We start from the raw sequence: 12877 nt of genomic DNA on the forward strand, positions 1-12877 counted from the left end.
TTTCTGAACTTGTCAGCCTCCTTCTTGATCGCCTCCAGAGCTGACACAGTGACCTTACCCCCAAACTTAGTCCCAGCTCGCCCCACCAGCCTCGCCTTTGAATCCACCTCCAACACCACCTACCATCTGCACCCTCCATACCAACCTGACTAGACCCTGCTCTCTCACTTCCCTGGGTATTTTCTCAGGGAAATTAATTTGCAGTAATCTTCACCCAATTCTCTGTTGGGTGAGCAAAAACTCTTCAAAACCTGACTAAGTCATAACTCTCAGAGACTAGCTCTCTGCTGTGCTCTGCTAGGACTTTGTGATCTCGTTATCACAGCATTTTAGGATCCCCATTTAAACCATCGCTGAGTAGTTGCTCTGTGTGAGATGATAAGTTCATTTGATGCTTTTATATATAAAAGCATGTGTGTATATGTGTGTGTGTGTGTGTATAGAGATGTATATATAACCCTAACAATATCCTTTTGAGATTATTCAACCCTTATAGGTGAATAAATTAGTGTCCAAGAGGTTCACGCCAGTGTCACATGGGACCTGTGATGGCAGAGTTAGCAGTGAACATATGATGGAAGATCTCAAGTCCTGTGTTTTTGTCACCAGAGCACAGCCTCCTCATTGCAACCAGTCACACTGCAGGTATCCACGCATTAGTCTCCAGAGCTCCCATGTGTTCTCTCAGAAGGATTAGATGCATCCAAATGAGATGTGTTTTTTTATTCTTTGCATCAGCAGCTCTGAGTCCAGTGTCATGCATACCCCATATACTCAGTAAATGCTTATCGAATGAAATACTGAGTTTTGCGTAGAGGAATGAGGTCTGACTGCATCTTGGAGCAGCCGTTCTGGAAGGGGCTGCAGGACAGTGTCAGAGATGGCTGTTCAGACATCCAGTGGGCAGGCAGTGTGGTCATGGCTGTGAGGGGGAGCAGGGAGTGACTCCCTTTCCAACCCTGCCAAGGGGATGGGGCTGTACCAGCTGACCACATCAGGAAGTCTGGTGTGGTCCTGGGCCACCTCTGGCGCTGTGTCTTAAGCTGCAACCCTGTTCATAACTAGGGGTGACTGGTTCCTTGTGGTCTCTTGGGAAGTCCCTTGTCACTTGCTGAAGCCTCCCTCACTTCCATCTTAACAGAAGACACTCCATCACAGCCTCCACTTAATCAGTTCTCTCTCCATCTACTTCTGAAGCTGGCAAGTAAAATGGAGCCAGAGAAAAGCTATGCTCCCTGCAGGCTGCCCTTCTCCTCAGCCTGGATGCAGCTGCCAAAATACCCTGCAACTTCAGGGCTAAGGGTTTTTTTATGTTTTGAAAAACAGTATCTGTGACACTTCATGTTCCCAATAAGGGTAATGAACATCAGAGCTTGTACATGTCTCAGATCTCGCAAAAGCATGAGATAAGCCAGCATCTGCCAGAGCAGGGAGGAGCAGCGTGGCCTCCTGGCTTTTCTGCTTGGGCCTCATGCCCTGGAGAACCTTCCTGCAAACCGAGGTCTTGGCTGCTCCATGGGGGGCAGACATAGTTGATCAAAGTCCCAGATGGCTGGATTTAACTGCCTCCATCAGTGCCTTCAAGGTCCAGGGGCCACAGATTAATTTCAAGGTCAGACAGTGGGTTGGCCGATGACTTCACCGTAAGCAGATTTAAAAATGATCTTGTAGATGCAGAGTTACCAGGTGTCTACTCCCGGGGATGCTTTCGTAGTCACCTTGCCTGATCCTGTTGAAAAAGAAGAGGTTTCACTGCATTTTTCATCAGCTGATGAGTCATCCAGCATCTCTCAGATTGGTTCTGCTCTGAGGGTTGCCGATGGGCAGATTCGAGTCCATTCTGCTGCACAGCTCAGCTGCTGAGCCGTTACAGGAGGTCTAATTAAATTAAGCCATAAGGCAGGAAAAAAAAATGTGCCATAACCTTCATAATCCATGAAACCTTGAATCGTTTGCCAAATGTCAATTTCCTAAAAACGAGGTCTAGGGCACATCACCAGGAGATGAAATCCTAAAATGGAAGCTGTCATTGTCTACAGTGTGTGCAGGGATGCCAAGCCTTGAACCCGGAGAGGGAGTGGGGCCCAAGATCTGGGCGTGTGAAGGAGGAGTACTCCGTAAACGATGTCCTTGAAATCCACATTAGCTCCTGCTAATTGGATGGAGAGAGTGATCCTTTCCATTCCTGAATTTGTAAAGTTGTTTTCTTCTCAGGGAAACATTAACATCTGCTCTGTGGGGCTAACTCAGTCCTGCGTGTTTTTTTTTCTGATGGAGCTGGGTGAGCAAAAGAGGGGACCCCATGTGGGCAGCAGAGCCTGGAATCCAACTTTCTGATGACACACATCCTCAACTAGCTTCTCCAGGGAGTTCTCCACAGGCAGGGAAGGACAAAAACCAAAGCTAGCTAGGATGCTAAGCGTGGGAGCACTGTCCATCCTTTTGTCACTGCCAGACAAGCTAGCTTTTCTACCCAAGAAATTTACCACCAATGATGTCTCATTTATTGAGCACCTACTATGTGGCAAAGCACCATGATGCAGCTGACACATATAGTAATTATCTCATTTAATCCACACAGTGATTCTGAGGCTCAGGGATGCTGACTTGCCTGAACTGCCCAAGAGGAAGGACTCGAATCCAGACCTCACTGGTTTCAGAGCTCATGTTTCTTACACCATATTAATCTTGTCCCACCATGTACATGGATGCTAAGCAAAGCTATACGCTATTTCTCAGCTTCCAAAATGGAATGTGGATAAATGAAGATGAGCAAGAACGAGCAGAAGGTTTCTACTCTTTGAATTTTCTTCAAAGGCTTTAAAGTCTGAGGAACAGCATGGCCTGATGACAGCTGAGGGGCTGCTGGTTGCTTTTTCCCATCTTCATCTTACTGGCTTGGAGCTGGTAGGCAACCCTGATCATTTGACATACTCAAGTTGTGAATTCCAAAGGAAGAGTAGTAAATGTGAGGGGTTCATTCTGAATCTCTTGGACCTTAACTGTATAAGAAAAATAAACCATTGACTTCATCTTGGAACAAGGATATTTTAACCTCAGAGATTTAGCCATGTACAAACTCCTGAGTTACTCAGATTTCACTCTCTGCCTGTCAACTTGGTGCCTTTTAGGTGGGGGATTTAAGATGTCCAGAACAACGTGCTATCTACGGTCCTGGGTGCTGTACACAATTCTGGCCCTGTCTGGACATTCACTTTCTAGAGGCTGTGAGCGAGGTGGAAAGTTCTATGTAGAAGAATGCAGGGGTCTCACTGAGACGACAGAGGAGGAGCATTTATCTGGGAAAGGTGGGACGTTGTCATGGAAGGAGTCCCAGATAAGGACTCTCTCTCCCCACCCAGATAAAGGGTGAAAGAAGTTTGTCAGAAGGTTAAGTTAGAGAAGGGGGTTCCTTTAAGAAAAAACGGTCCTCACAAAGGCAGGGGGATAGAATAAGCATAATGCCGTGTACTCGTGTGAGGTATGGGGTGACTGAATATTGCACCCAGAATGATTTTAGGATCCAGCTTTAAATAATATTGAAAGAAATAGTAGAAGTCGCTGCCTGTTCATTCCTTCTCCATTTTGTTTAATTCAAGGAATAAATCTTCCCGTGTATCCGAATGTGGTTCCCATTTCTCTAACCCTTACTGATTTCCCTTTTTGTCAAACAGAGAGCAGGCTTTTGCCTCAGGTATTTTAGCAGGGCAACAGTATCTTCTTAGAACTTAATTGCATTGTTTCATTTTTATTATATTTATTATTACAGTTGTATTTTCATCATGGCAACTGATTGCAGCTTTCCATTCACAGCATTGATACAGTTTCATTTGAAATGACTTTATTGTAGTTTAAAAATGCCATCAATTAAAATAAGAACAATATGCCCCAAAATAATGCAGGTGGTACATGATTGTGGTCATGGTCGTGAAGTTGGTACACCGGTGACTAGAGTTTGGTAAACACTGACGTGGTGCGCTTGGAAAATAGAAAGTCATAAGGTGGAGCGAAGCATGAGAGTGGAAGTGAGCACAAAATGTTTGGCAGAAGCCAGTCCGGGAAGAGCATCCTAGGACGCTGAGGAGTCAGGCTCAGTGAGGAGGGCATGAGCAGGAAGGTGAGCAGGGGGGCTTGGATGGACAGGGTGGGGGTGTGTGTCTGACGTATCAGTGGTACAGTCACCATTGTCACCATTAGATGCGGAGGGAGAAATCTAGAATATTTCTTAGGTTCTGGCTTGTTCTGAGGGCGACGTGAGGCTCTCTCCACCAGCTGAAGGCATGTTTTCCCTTAGTTGTTCGTTGGCTTGATGATTGACATGACTGTGATCCGAAGTGAACCCCTCCACCTCATGAACTCTGCGTAATGGCTTAATAGGGTCCTTCGCCTCACACTCATGGCCAGACATCTAACTCCTGGGACAAGCAGAGCAGAACTCAGCATGTGTGGTAGAGTCAGTATGCTTTCAGGTCGTGAGTTTTTGGTCAAGCAAATGTGATGCCCTCGGACTCTGCCCTAAAATTTCCTGCAGGGTCTACCACAAATGAGGGAAGATTTCCTAGTTTAATAAAAACTACTTTAAGTCATAAACCTCATCATTTCTGAATAAAGTTTTCCTCGAAGTGTGAAGTGATGTTTGCTTAATTCATGATGATAACTAACACTTAACAGAATAAAAAGTTTGCATCTAGATTATTTCCTGAAAAATATAAGAAAACTTCCTCATGTATTACTTTTGCAAGGAGTTAGAGTTTGGATGATTTTCAATGGAACACACTTTTATTTAAATGAAAGATAAGGGATGGGCAATTATGTTCGAGTTGCTTGGCTTTGACAATGTAACTATATTAACTCTACTGTACATCTGATCGTGAGAGCAAGTCACCCACCACCTCTGATGCAGGAGGCGGTTTTAAAGGATGGAATACAAAAAGCTTAAGTCTTTCAATTATTCATTGCTTCTTATCTAGGATGAGAGAAACGCATCCCGCTTTATGCATAAAGAGTGACAAGAAATTGAAGAATTATAGATAATGGAAGTGGATGAGAAACAGCTGTAAGTAACGTGGTGTCTTATATTTAAGAGTTAATCTGGGATCTGACTCCTGAAATTTGGTCATTGCAGACCTTTGCATGGAGTATATAAATGTATATTTTTTAAAGAAAATAGACATTCTGGATGTAATTTGATGATTTAGTTCAAATATCCTGAGTGCAAATGCAGGTAAATGGGTGTGCACAGATATCCTATCAACTTGGGATCAATTTTCCTGTTTGTTTCACTAGATGTTTTCAATAAAGTTTGAAGATCGTATTATGAAAACTCTACAAAAACTTATGTATCAGTAAATTTCTGCAAAATTATAACAAAACGTTAATGTAATAAGCCATTAAAAACTTAGAGACTTTATGGGAAACAGTGTGACTACAGAAGAAGCACATATAAAATAAAGAACTTAAGCTACAACTTTAAATCTTGTTTACTAAGTATGCCTTTCAACACACCATTATTATTAAGAAAGGAATTTGCTTATTGGCACTAGATTGGAGAAAGGGTGAAATATGTTTATTTGTTCCATTTGTGCAATATTGAGGGTGTCGTTTGGAACTGAAAATTTTAGGTTCCCAAATGAAGAACCTGCAGGAGAAGGAGCAGATGGAAGGTAGGCTTTGAAAATTCACTATGTGCTGGACCTTTTCTGGCTTCCTTCGGTGTGTTCAAATGTAATACTTGTCACACCTCAGTTTGAAAAGTCACTTAAATTCCCGTGGTAGAATCAGGGGATGAGCTTAGAGGAGGAAGTTCTCAAATTCACTAAGTTGCTAAGTGGCAGGGATGGTGCTTTGACGGCAAAGCCCCTCCTCCTCGCACTGCAGGAAGCTACCTACACCTAGAACGTGTGAATGCATCCCCCTGGCTACCCTTCATTCTCTTAGAAAGTGGCGCTTAGGGAGAGAGGGCACAGAGTCACTCAGCCAAGCAAATTGGATACTAGAGTAACTTCACACCCAAGCCAGAGGGGCTCATATTCTTGCAAATGGAAATTTGGCTTTGCTTGTAACCTATTCTGTCCACGCGATAAAAGGCTGAAAATAGAAGAGTTGTTCGTGCTTGGCTCAGGGAGGGGCGGAGAACAGTCCCGAGAAATAGGAGTTGCAGTCAGGAAACCTGGGAGCCAGTATCTCCTCTGTGACTCACAGGATCTGTAGCTCCGGGAAAGAGTGTGAACCTTTCTGAGCCTCTTCCCCTCATGATTTAGCATATCAGGGTTAAGAGAACAAAAAAGAAATAAAGGATGTTTTAAGTCATAAACATTATAAAATGTCACTATATTTAATAGTTTATTTATCTGTATATGAGCAAACACAGACATAAGCTATTAAAGATGTTTACATCTACAGAGGTAAGGATTTTCTAGCCTCTTTGGTATGTTGCGGGGTGGGGAGAGAGGTCATTGTCTCCATAAAATTCATTCGAAGGAGGAGGGCTAGGAAAAGAACCTGGGTGGGAATGTCACCCCATTCTCTGTCTCCTCTTTAGAAATGACTGGTCTCCCCCTCCTGGTCTGTTCTTAAAAGGATCAGGTAGACTGTAACAGGTTTCCTCCGGGTAACAGATTCCTTCCCTTATCCCCTGGGTGGGTGATGTTTTGGACGGCTCACTCAAGTTCAAAACCAACAGCTCGCCAGAGAGGTCCAACAACTGCAGTCCCAGGAAGTCAAAAGGAGCTCAAAGCTACATACAGGACTGGGTCTGACCACTCTGCCCCAAAACAGCCTTCAGCGTTAGAAATACTGCAGCTTCCTGGAGCAGCAGCATGGTTCTTTTGTAAACCAAAAAGCATTTTGCCTCCTAAATTAATCTTTTGGAATAAGAGTTTCCATAAATTTATTTGATTCCATCCATTTTAGAAAGAGCAAGTCAGAGATCAAGTGAAAAGTGATACTCCATGAGATCATCAAAATTTTCCACTCCTCCTGACTTCAGAATTGCCTCACATAACCCCAAATCTCTGACATCAAGTCCCTTTATCATTTCTCATAAGGACAGAGAGCCGAGAAATCTAATGATGAGGAAGACATTAGGTTGGAAAGACAGATTATTTGCCACTTTGCAGAGCTGGCCTGCATTTGACATTCAAGAGTCTGCATGGTTGAAGCACATGGGGGTTGTAATAATTATCCAGATACTTAGTGTGGCCACATGTGAGTCTTCCCTGTCTTCAGACCACCTTCCACCATACGTGCTTCTGCCTCTAATATCAATATATCTTAGGTGCTTGATTTTTAACCTAAATGACTAAGATGGCTGTTTGTGGTTTTCAGTTCGGGAGTTGGACAAAGCCTCAGCTGAAAATTGAAGACACAGGAAAATGTCTTCAGCTTTAATTTTTAAATATTCTGTGCACACCTTGATTTGCTGAATGGCTGGTTGGGTGGATTGGACAAGTGAGTGAATGTGGTGACTTCAGGAGAGTGTGTTAAGAATTTGTGTGCGCGTGTGTGTACACCAACGTTGACACAAATATTAGGATTCTGAGTAGTTTTGAAAATTTAGTAATATAAAAAGTAAAAACTAGCACAAATGTCACTGTTTGAATCTCCTAGCCATCAGACTGCTTTGGAAATGACACCAGTGGGTCCATTACTAGGTACTAGGAATTGTACACATGGATGGAGGTGGACTTTGGTGGGAAGCCTTAGGGGACCCTCAAACTCCGAAGGAGGCTGATGGTCACCCCAAAGCATTGCTGACCTCGACTCCACATGCTTCAGAAGTCCTGACCCTGTCTAGGATAATGAGAAAAATGCTCGAAATAGATAAGAAGTACCACCCATGCAAATACCTGTTTGCTAAAATATGGCTTTTGTTTAGGCTGATTTCGATGAGAGCAGTGATAGCCTCATTGCCATGACCTAGAAGGTGGGAAATTTTTCATGCATGGGCCCTTCCCTGAGCAGGCACATGGACGTTTAGTCTGATTTACTGATAGAATGAGGAGAAAAGAAGCCAAGTTAGCCTTATTTTCACTTAAAACTGTGAATGGATACATCATGGGCCTGATGGAGAAAAGACATTTAGTAAAGGGAGAGGAAAGCTTAGCGGGCCTGGCTCTGACCGGCTGCCTCGTAGGCTGTGGTGGCCACCAGATTATTTGAACCACGGTAATAAGTTTTCCTTTCATGACCGGATGGGTTTCCATGCTGACATTTCTATTAGTCTAAGTCCCTTGCTATCCCTGCAGAATATGAGAACAGTTGAGATCCAGGCCTTAGAACGTCCTCCCTGATATGCTATTGTGGATTGGGGTGGGGGTGGGGCGAAGGTGGGGGGACGAGGGCGGGGCTGGGTGGGGCGGGGGCGGGGCGGGGAAGAAAGTATCACATTATTGGGCTGTGACCCCTTCAGCAAGAACACAGTGGTAAGTGGAGTCAGCAGGCAGAAGATGACTCAAGAACAGACGGGTGGACAGCAAAGGACAGACAAGATGATCATGGGGGTCCATGAAACACAGTCCTAAATGAGCACACCCATCACAGTAAAAGGAGAGGTACTGGTCTAACAGACTGGACCATTGTCTGCTGACCAACGCTCCCAGGTCTCCGCAGAGTAGCATTTTTATTGCAGTATGTCTTTCATGGAAGATGAACAGAACTTTAAATAAATCACAATTACTTATTGCTTAGTATTTTGGATAATAAATTCTTTAGTTTATCAGTACCTCACGGTCTTCAAATGTGCATTCTTCAAATAGTTTCAATTACATATACATTCTTTCTCCTGAACAATAAATAATTCTTCAAAAAAAAAAAAGAGAAAAGAGAAGATACATAATTTTAAAGCAAAGAAAAACCAAAAAAAAACATATATTTTTGACATTTATCTTAAACTTATATGAAAACAACTCTATGTTAGATGTTTAAATATAAATAATAAAGGACATTATGTTATTTACAATGTTACACAGTAAAGTTGAGAGAGTAAAAAACGGACGTTAACTCATAAAGACAGTAAATGATTTAGGGAAACATCCAAGTAATGTACAATGTGTATTTACAAAAGAGTATATAATAGAACTTGTGATATGTGGCTATTTCCTCTTGTCTACATTTCTCTGCAGTGTTTCACGGGTCTTAGTGGATAGAATTCCCTGTGGCTGGTAAGATACAGCCAGTCCTTAAAGATAAAACTAGGCCTTTCTTATTTTCACCAAGGTGAGCCATGCACCTTTCAACCCCAGGCCCCCTCCAAAAAAAAAAAAAAGGAATATTTACTGAGCAAGTTACCCTGGATAAACTCTGTATCAAGACAGTCACACTTAAACAACAAAGATATGTCATATTGGCGTTTGGGACACATTCACCACATACCCCCCAGGCAGAGCCTGCCATTTTGGAGAAAGAACAAGACCATCCAGGCAATCTCAAAAACAGAAGTCAGACCAGGCAAGGAGGGCCAGCAGGATGGAAAAGGAATCTGGAGTGAGAAAAAGGAGTTTTGCAGACACTACGCTCCACTACGTATCCCCTAGTGGGGTGTGATTTCAGACCCAGGAAACAATGTTGCTGTCAAACTTCTAGGCAAATTCCACTACCTGAAGACCCACCAAAGTTCCCTATATGCTGGGACTTAGGTACATACTCCTTCTTTCAATTGCCACTGCACTCCTGAGTTTATAAACGGGGATGGTGACGATTAAACACCCCAGAGATGTCCCTGTGAACACAAATCTGGTGGCCATGGCAGGCAGCCCTGAGGAATACTCTGACCTTTCTTATCAAGGGATTCTCTGGTTCTACAGACAGAAAGCCTGTCCGAACTGAAATGCCACCGTGGTGAGTCACCAGAGCCAAGCCGGAAATAACATTTCCTCTGGTCCCCAATTCTCATATATTTTTGCAACGTGAAAATTTACACAAGTTTTCATAAGGAGGAAAGCGATTTGATTTATTCCTGAAGAAGTCTCCAGAACGGGAGACGTGCCACTACTCTGACGCTCAAAGAATTTGAAACAGAAATTTTAGAGTTTTAATTATGGCAGGAATTTCTTTATTGAAATAGTCTAAGAAGGAGTCAAGGTCTTTGAAGGCAATATTAGAAAGAGTGAGGGAACTTCTTGGGGTTGATGGTTTCCCTCCCCCTGCCACGAGCTTACTCATTTCTACAGAGTCAGGAGACCAGTGTAACTGGCGCACTTGTCAGGGGCTCCTCCGGGTGGGTTAGCGAGCAGGCGAGGCCGCCGCTGAGCGCAGGCGAGGTGGTACAGAACAGTGAGGGACGACTTGGGATACTGAACACTGCGAGGAACTTCAAGGACCTGTAGACAGGAGTATCCATGGATTATAGAAATACTTAGGAGCTGAAGACATGGCTCATGCCCAGCCTGCACTTCTCTTCTAAGACTTATTCATGTCACTTCTTCCCTTTACTTTCCATACAGAGATTTGGTGAAGAAATTGACTCAGTGACTCTCCTTGACATCATGCCTGGTGTCCTGAACCCTGGCAAACCTGTTTCCCATTTTGTCCCTTGGCTCCTAGAAGGCCTCTTGGAACCGAAGTAAAGCTCCAGCTTGATCTGATAAGATATCAGATCGGGCATGAAATGAGGCCTGCAATTTTTCAAAAAATTACTTCCTGTTCCTAGAGTGGCAGTAATCTCAAACATCTCTCCCTAGAGGCCTTGCTTGGATTGGCCATCACAAGAGAACATGCAAAGTGTAGACCCATCTTAATCCCATTTTGTGACAGGAAAGCAAAAAGTAAGAAAGTAGAAGGGGAGGGGAATGGACGTTATAGCTGCAAATAGAGAGGTTTGCACGCAGGTGGGGGTCATTTCTGCAAGTAAAGGTGCAAGCTTTCCAACTGTCTTGATATTTCCTGAGGATTCATCACTCGGGGGAGGTTCTTAACTGATCACAAATCACATGCACATTGGCCGTTCCTGACAAAAACGTCCATGCTTAGTTATGACCTACTCAAAGCAACATTAAAGAAAAAAAGAGAAAAACAATGAGAACGAAAGAACAGTCAAAAGTGCTTAAAAAATTGCTAACCAAGTCACACAGCTGCTCTCCGCCTACGTCTTCTATATATGCACGCTTCCTAGACAATCTAAGACAGAAGTATTTCCCTACGATGACCAGTCACCACGACAGACAACAGGCACATTTCACTCTGGAAGCATTTCAAACAAATTGCTGCGTGTGCTGTTTAAGCTGAGTTTTTTGTGCCACGACATGTCTGTTCTTGAGCCGAGAAGACACAACCAATCATTGGCTCCCAGATCAGTGAAAAACAAGTCAGGAATGATTGCACCTTTTCCAGCCATGCTTTGATCTTCAACTAGATGAGCTGCCCAGGGAGGAGGTGACACTGAGTCCTCAGATTAGGGGCTGGTTTTCACCATGATCGCTAGCCAGAACCCACTTTCTACACTATCCTGAAAACGGTTGCTTTTTGCCAAGAAAAAAATCCATCAAAATAAAGTCAATGGTAGCTCCTTTTAGCGAGAGCAAGCTATCTTCTGCTTAATCACGTCATTTTATAAAAAAAAAATCACAGTATTACTTTCTTCCTAATATGTAACATGACTTAATGCAGTTTCCTGCTATAACTCATAGTAGCATGCTGTTGGATCTACTATTATCTCAGAGCCCAATGAAGCAAACCTTTGGCCGGCAGAGTAGACACAACCCATTTCATACACTGAGAGCAGAAGAGAACGTCCTATGAAAGAGGACTGGGATGGATATGTGCCATTACAAGACGTACTGAGTGGGTAGTTGGGTACTACTTGAAGCAAACGGAGGGACAGCTGGAAATCTGGCAGACCATACATCCAGTCAACGTTGTAATGCAATGCACAAGGAGCCAGCAAAAATGGAAAAAACATGGCATGGGGAAAGTTTTGCTGAAATACTGTGAAAAAGCTCTCACGGAAACGGTACAAAACTTGCTCTCGACATAACAGAACATAAAGGCACCAATTGATCTCTTTCTCGTTTGGAAATACTGTAAAAAATTGCTACATATGGCACGTAACACATTTTTACATACATATATTTAATTTATAAAAGTTTTTCTTTTTCCTGTTTTGCTATCTGCAGAGCTGCTAAAATAAAATAAATTGTTTAATTTAAGGTGGAATACTTTATTATATAAAATAAAGTTTTACAGGTGAATCTATGTGTTTATTTCGGTTTTATACAGCAATAGGGTCTTGGTTAGCGATTACACTAGACAGCCTGGCCTGTAACTCTTCCTGCGTGGAGAAGCGGCCCGCTGGGTTAGTCCTGCCGTCAGCCAGGCGGAAGGCGGGGGCTGCCTCCAGGCTGGCGGCCAGGGGGTTCTGTATGCCCAGGAAAGGTGTATCTTCTCCCACTCTTTCATCTTCTGTTTCGCTCTCTGAGTCACTGCTCTCAGCGCTTGTGTGGCTGTCCATTTCTAACCTGTTGGCCACGTGGCCATCGGGCTTGGTTCTTTTGGCCCGGCGGCTGTTGGTGAGTTTCTTAGCGGGCTCCTGAGCCGGCTCGTACTCCTGGGTGGTTTCGTAATCCTCATCCTCCACTATCCTCAGGGGGCTGGCAGGCAGGCTGTTGCTCTCATGCGCGGGGTTGCAGTGGAAGGAGTTGAACTGCTGAGGGGGGTGGTCAGCCTTCTCCCGCAGCCGGGGGGGCGTCACGAGAAGCAGGGGTCTCTCCTCTTCCACGAAGGGGCTGATGGCCATGGAGGGCATGGACATCGTCGTGCTGGACACGGGCGGAGACATTTCCGAAGGGGGCGATTTGGGGGAGCTTGGCGTGTGGAAATCTACAGGTGACATACGAGCCGGGGTGGTCATTGCTGACACATACCTGTGTGAGCACAGAATACC

General features: G+C 43.9%; 1 protein-coding gene across 8 annotated transcripts in view; it reads right to left on the reverse strand.

Annotated features, from left to right (window-relative positions):
* Positions 1-12047: 12047 nt before the first annotated feature.
* NRG1 (neuregulin 1) overlaps positions 12048-12877 on the reverse strand; it is an 885407-nt gene continuing 884577 nt past the window's right edge. For 7 of the 8 annotated variants that reach the window (XM_072950309.1, XM_072950308.1, XM_072950312.1 and 4 more), the window contains one exon: positions 12048-12857. In XM_072950309.1, the coding sequence (XP_072806410.1) occupies positions 12206-12857 (652 nt within the window). In that variant the 3' untranslated portion in view covers positions 12048-12205. The remainder of the gene's footprint in view (positions 12858-12877) is intronic. The other variant, XM_072950310.1, reaches the window with a different exon arrangement.

Source organism: Vicugna pacos, chromosome 26 (assembly GCF_048564905.1).
Source record: "Vicugna pacos chromosome 26, VicPac4, whole genome shotgun sequence".
Lineage (NCBI taxonomy): Eukaryota > Metazoa > Chordata > Mammalia > Artiodactyla > Camelidae > Vicugna > Vicugna pacos.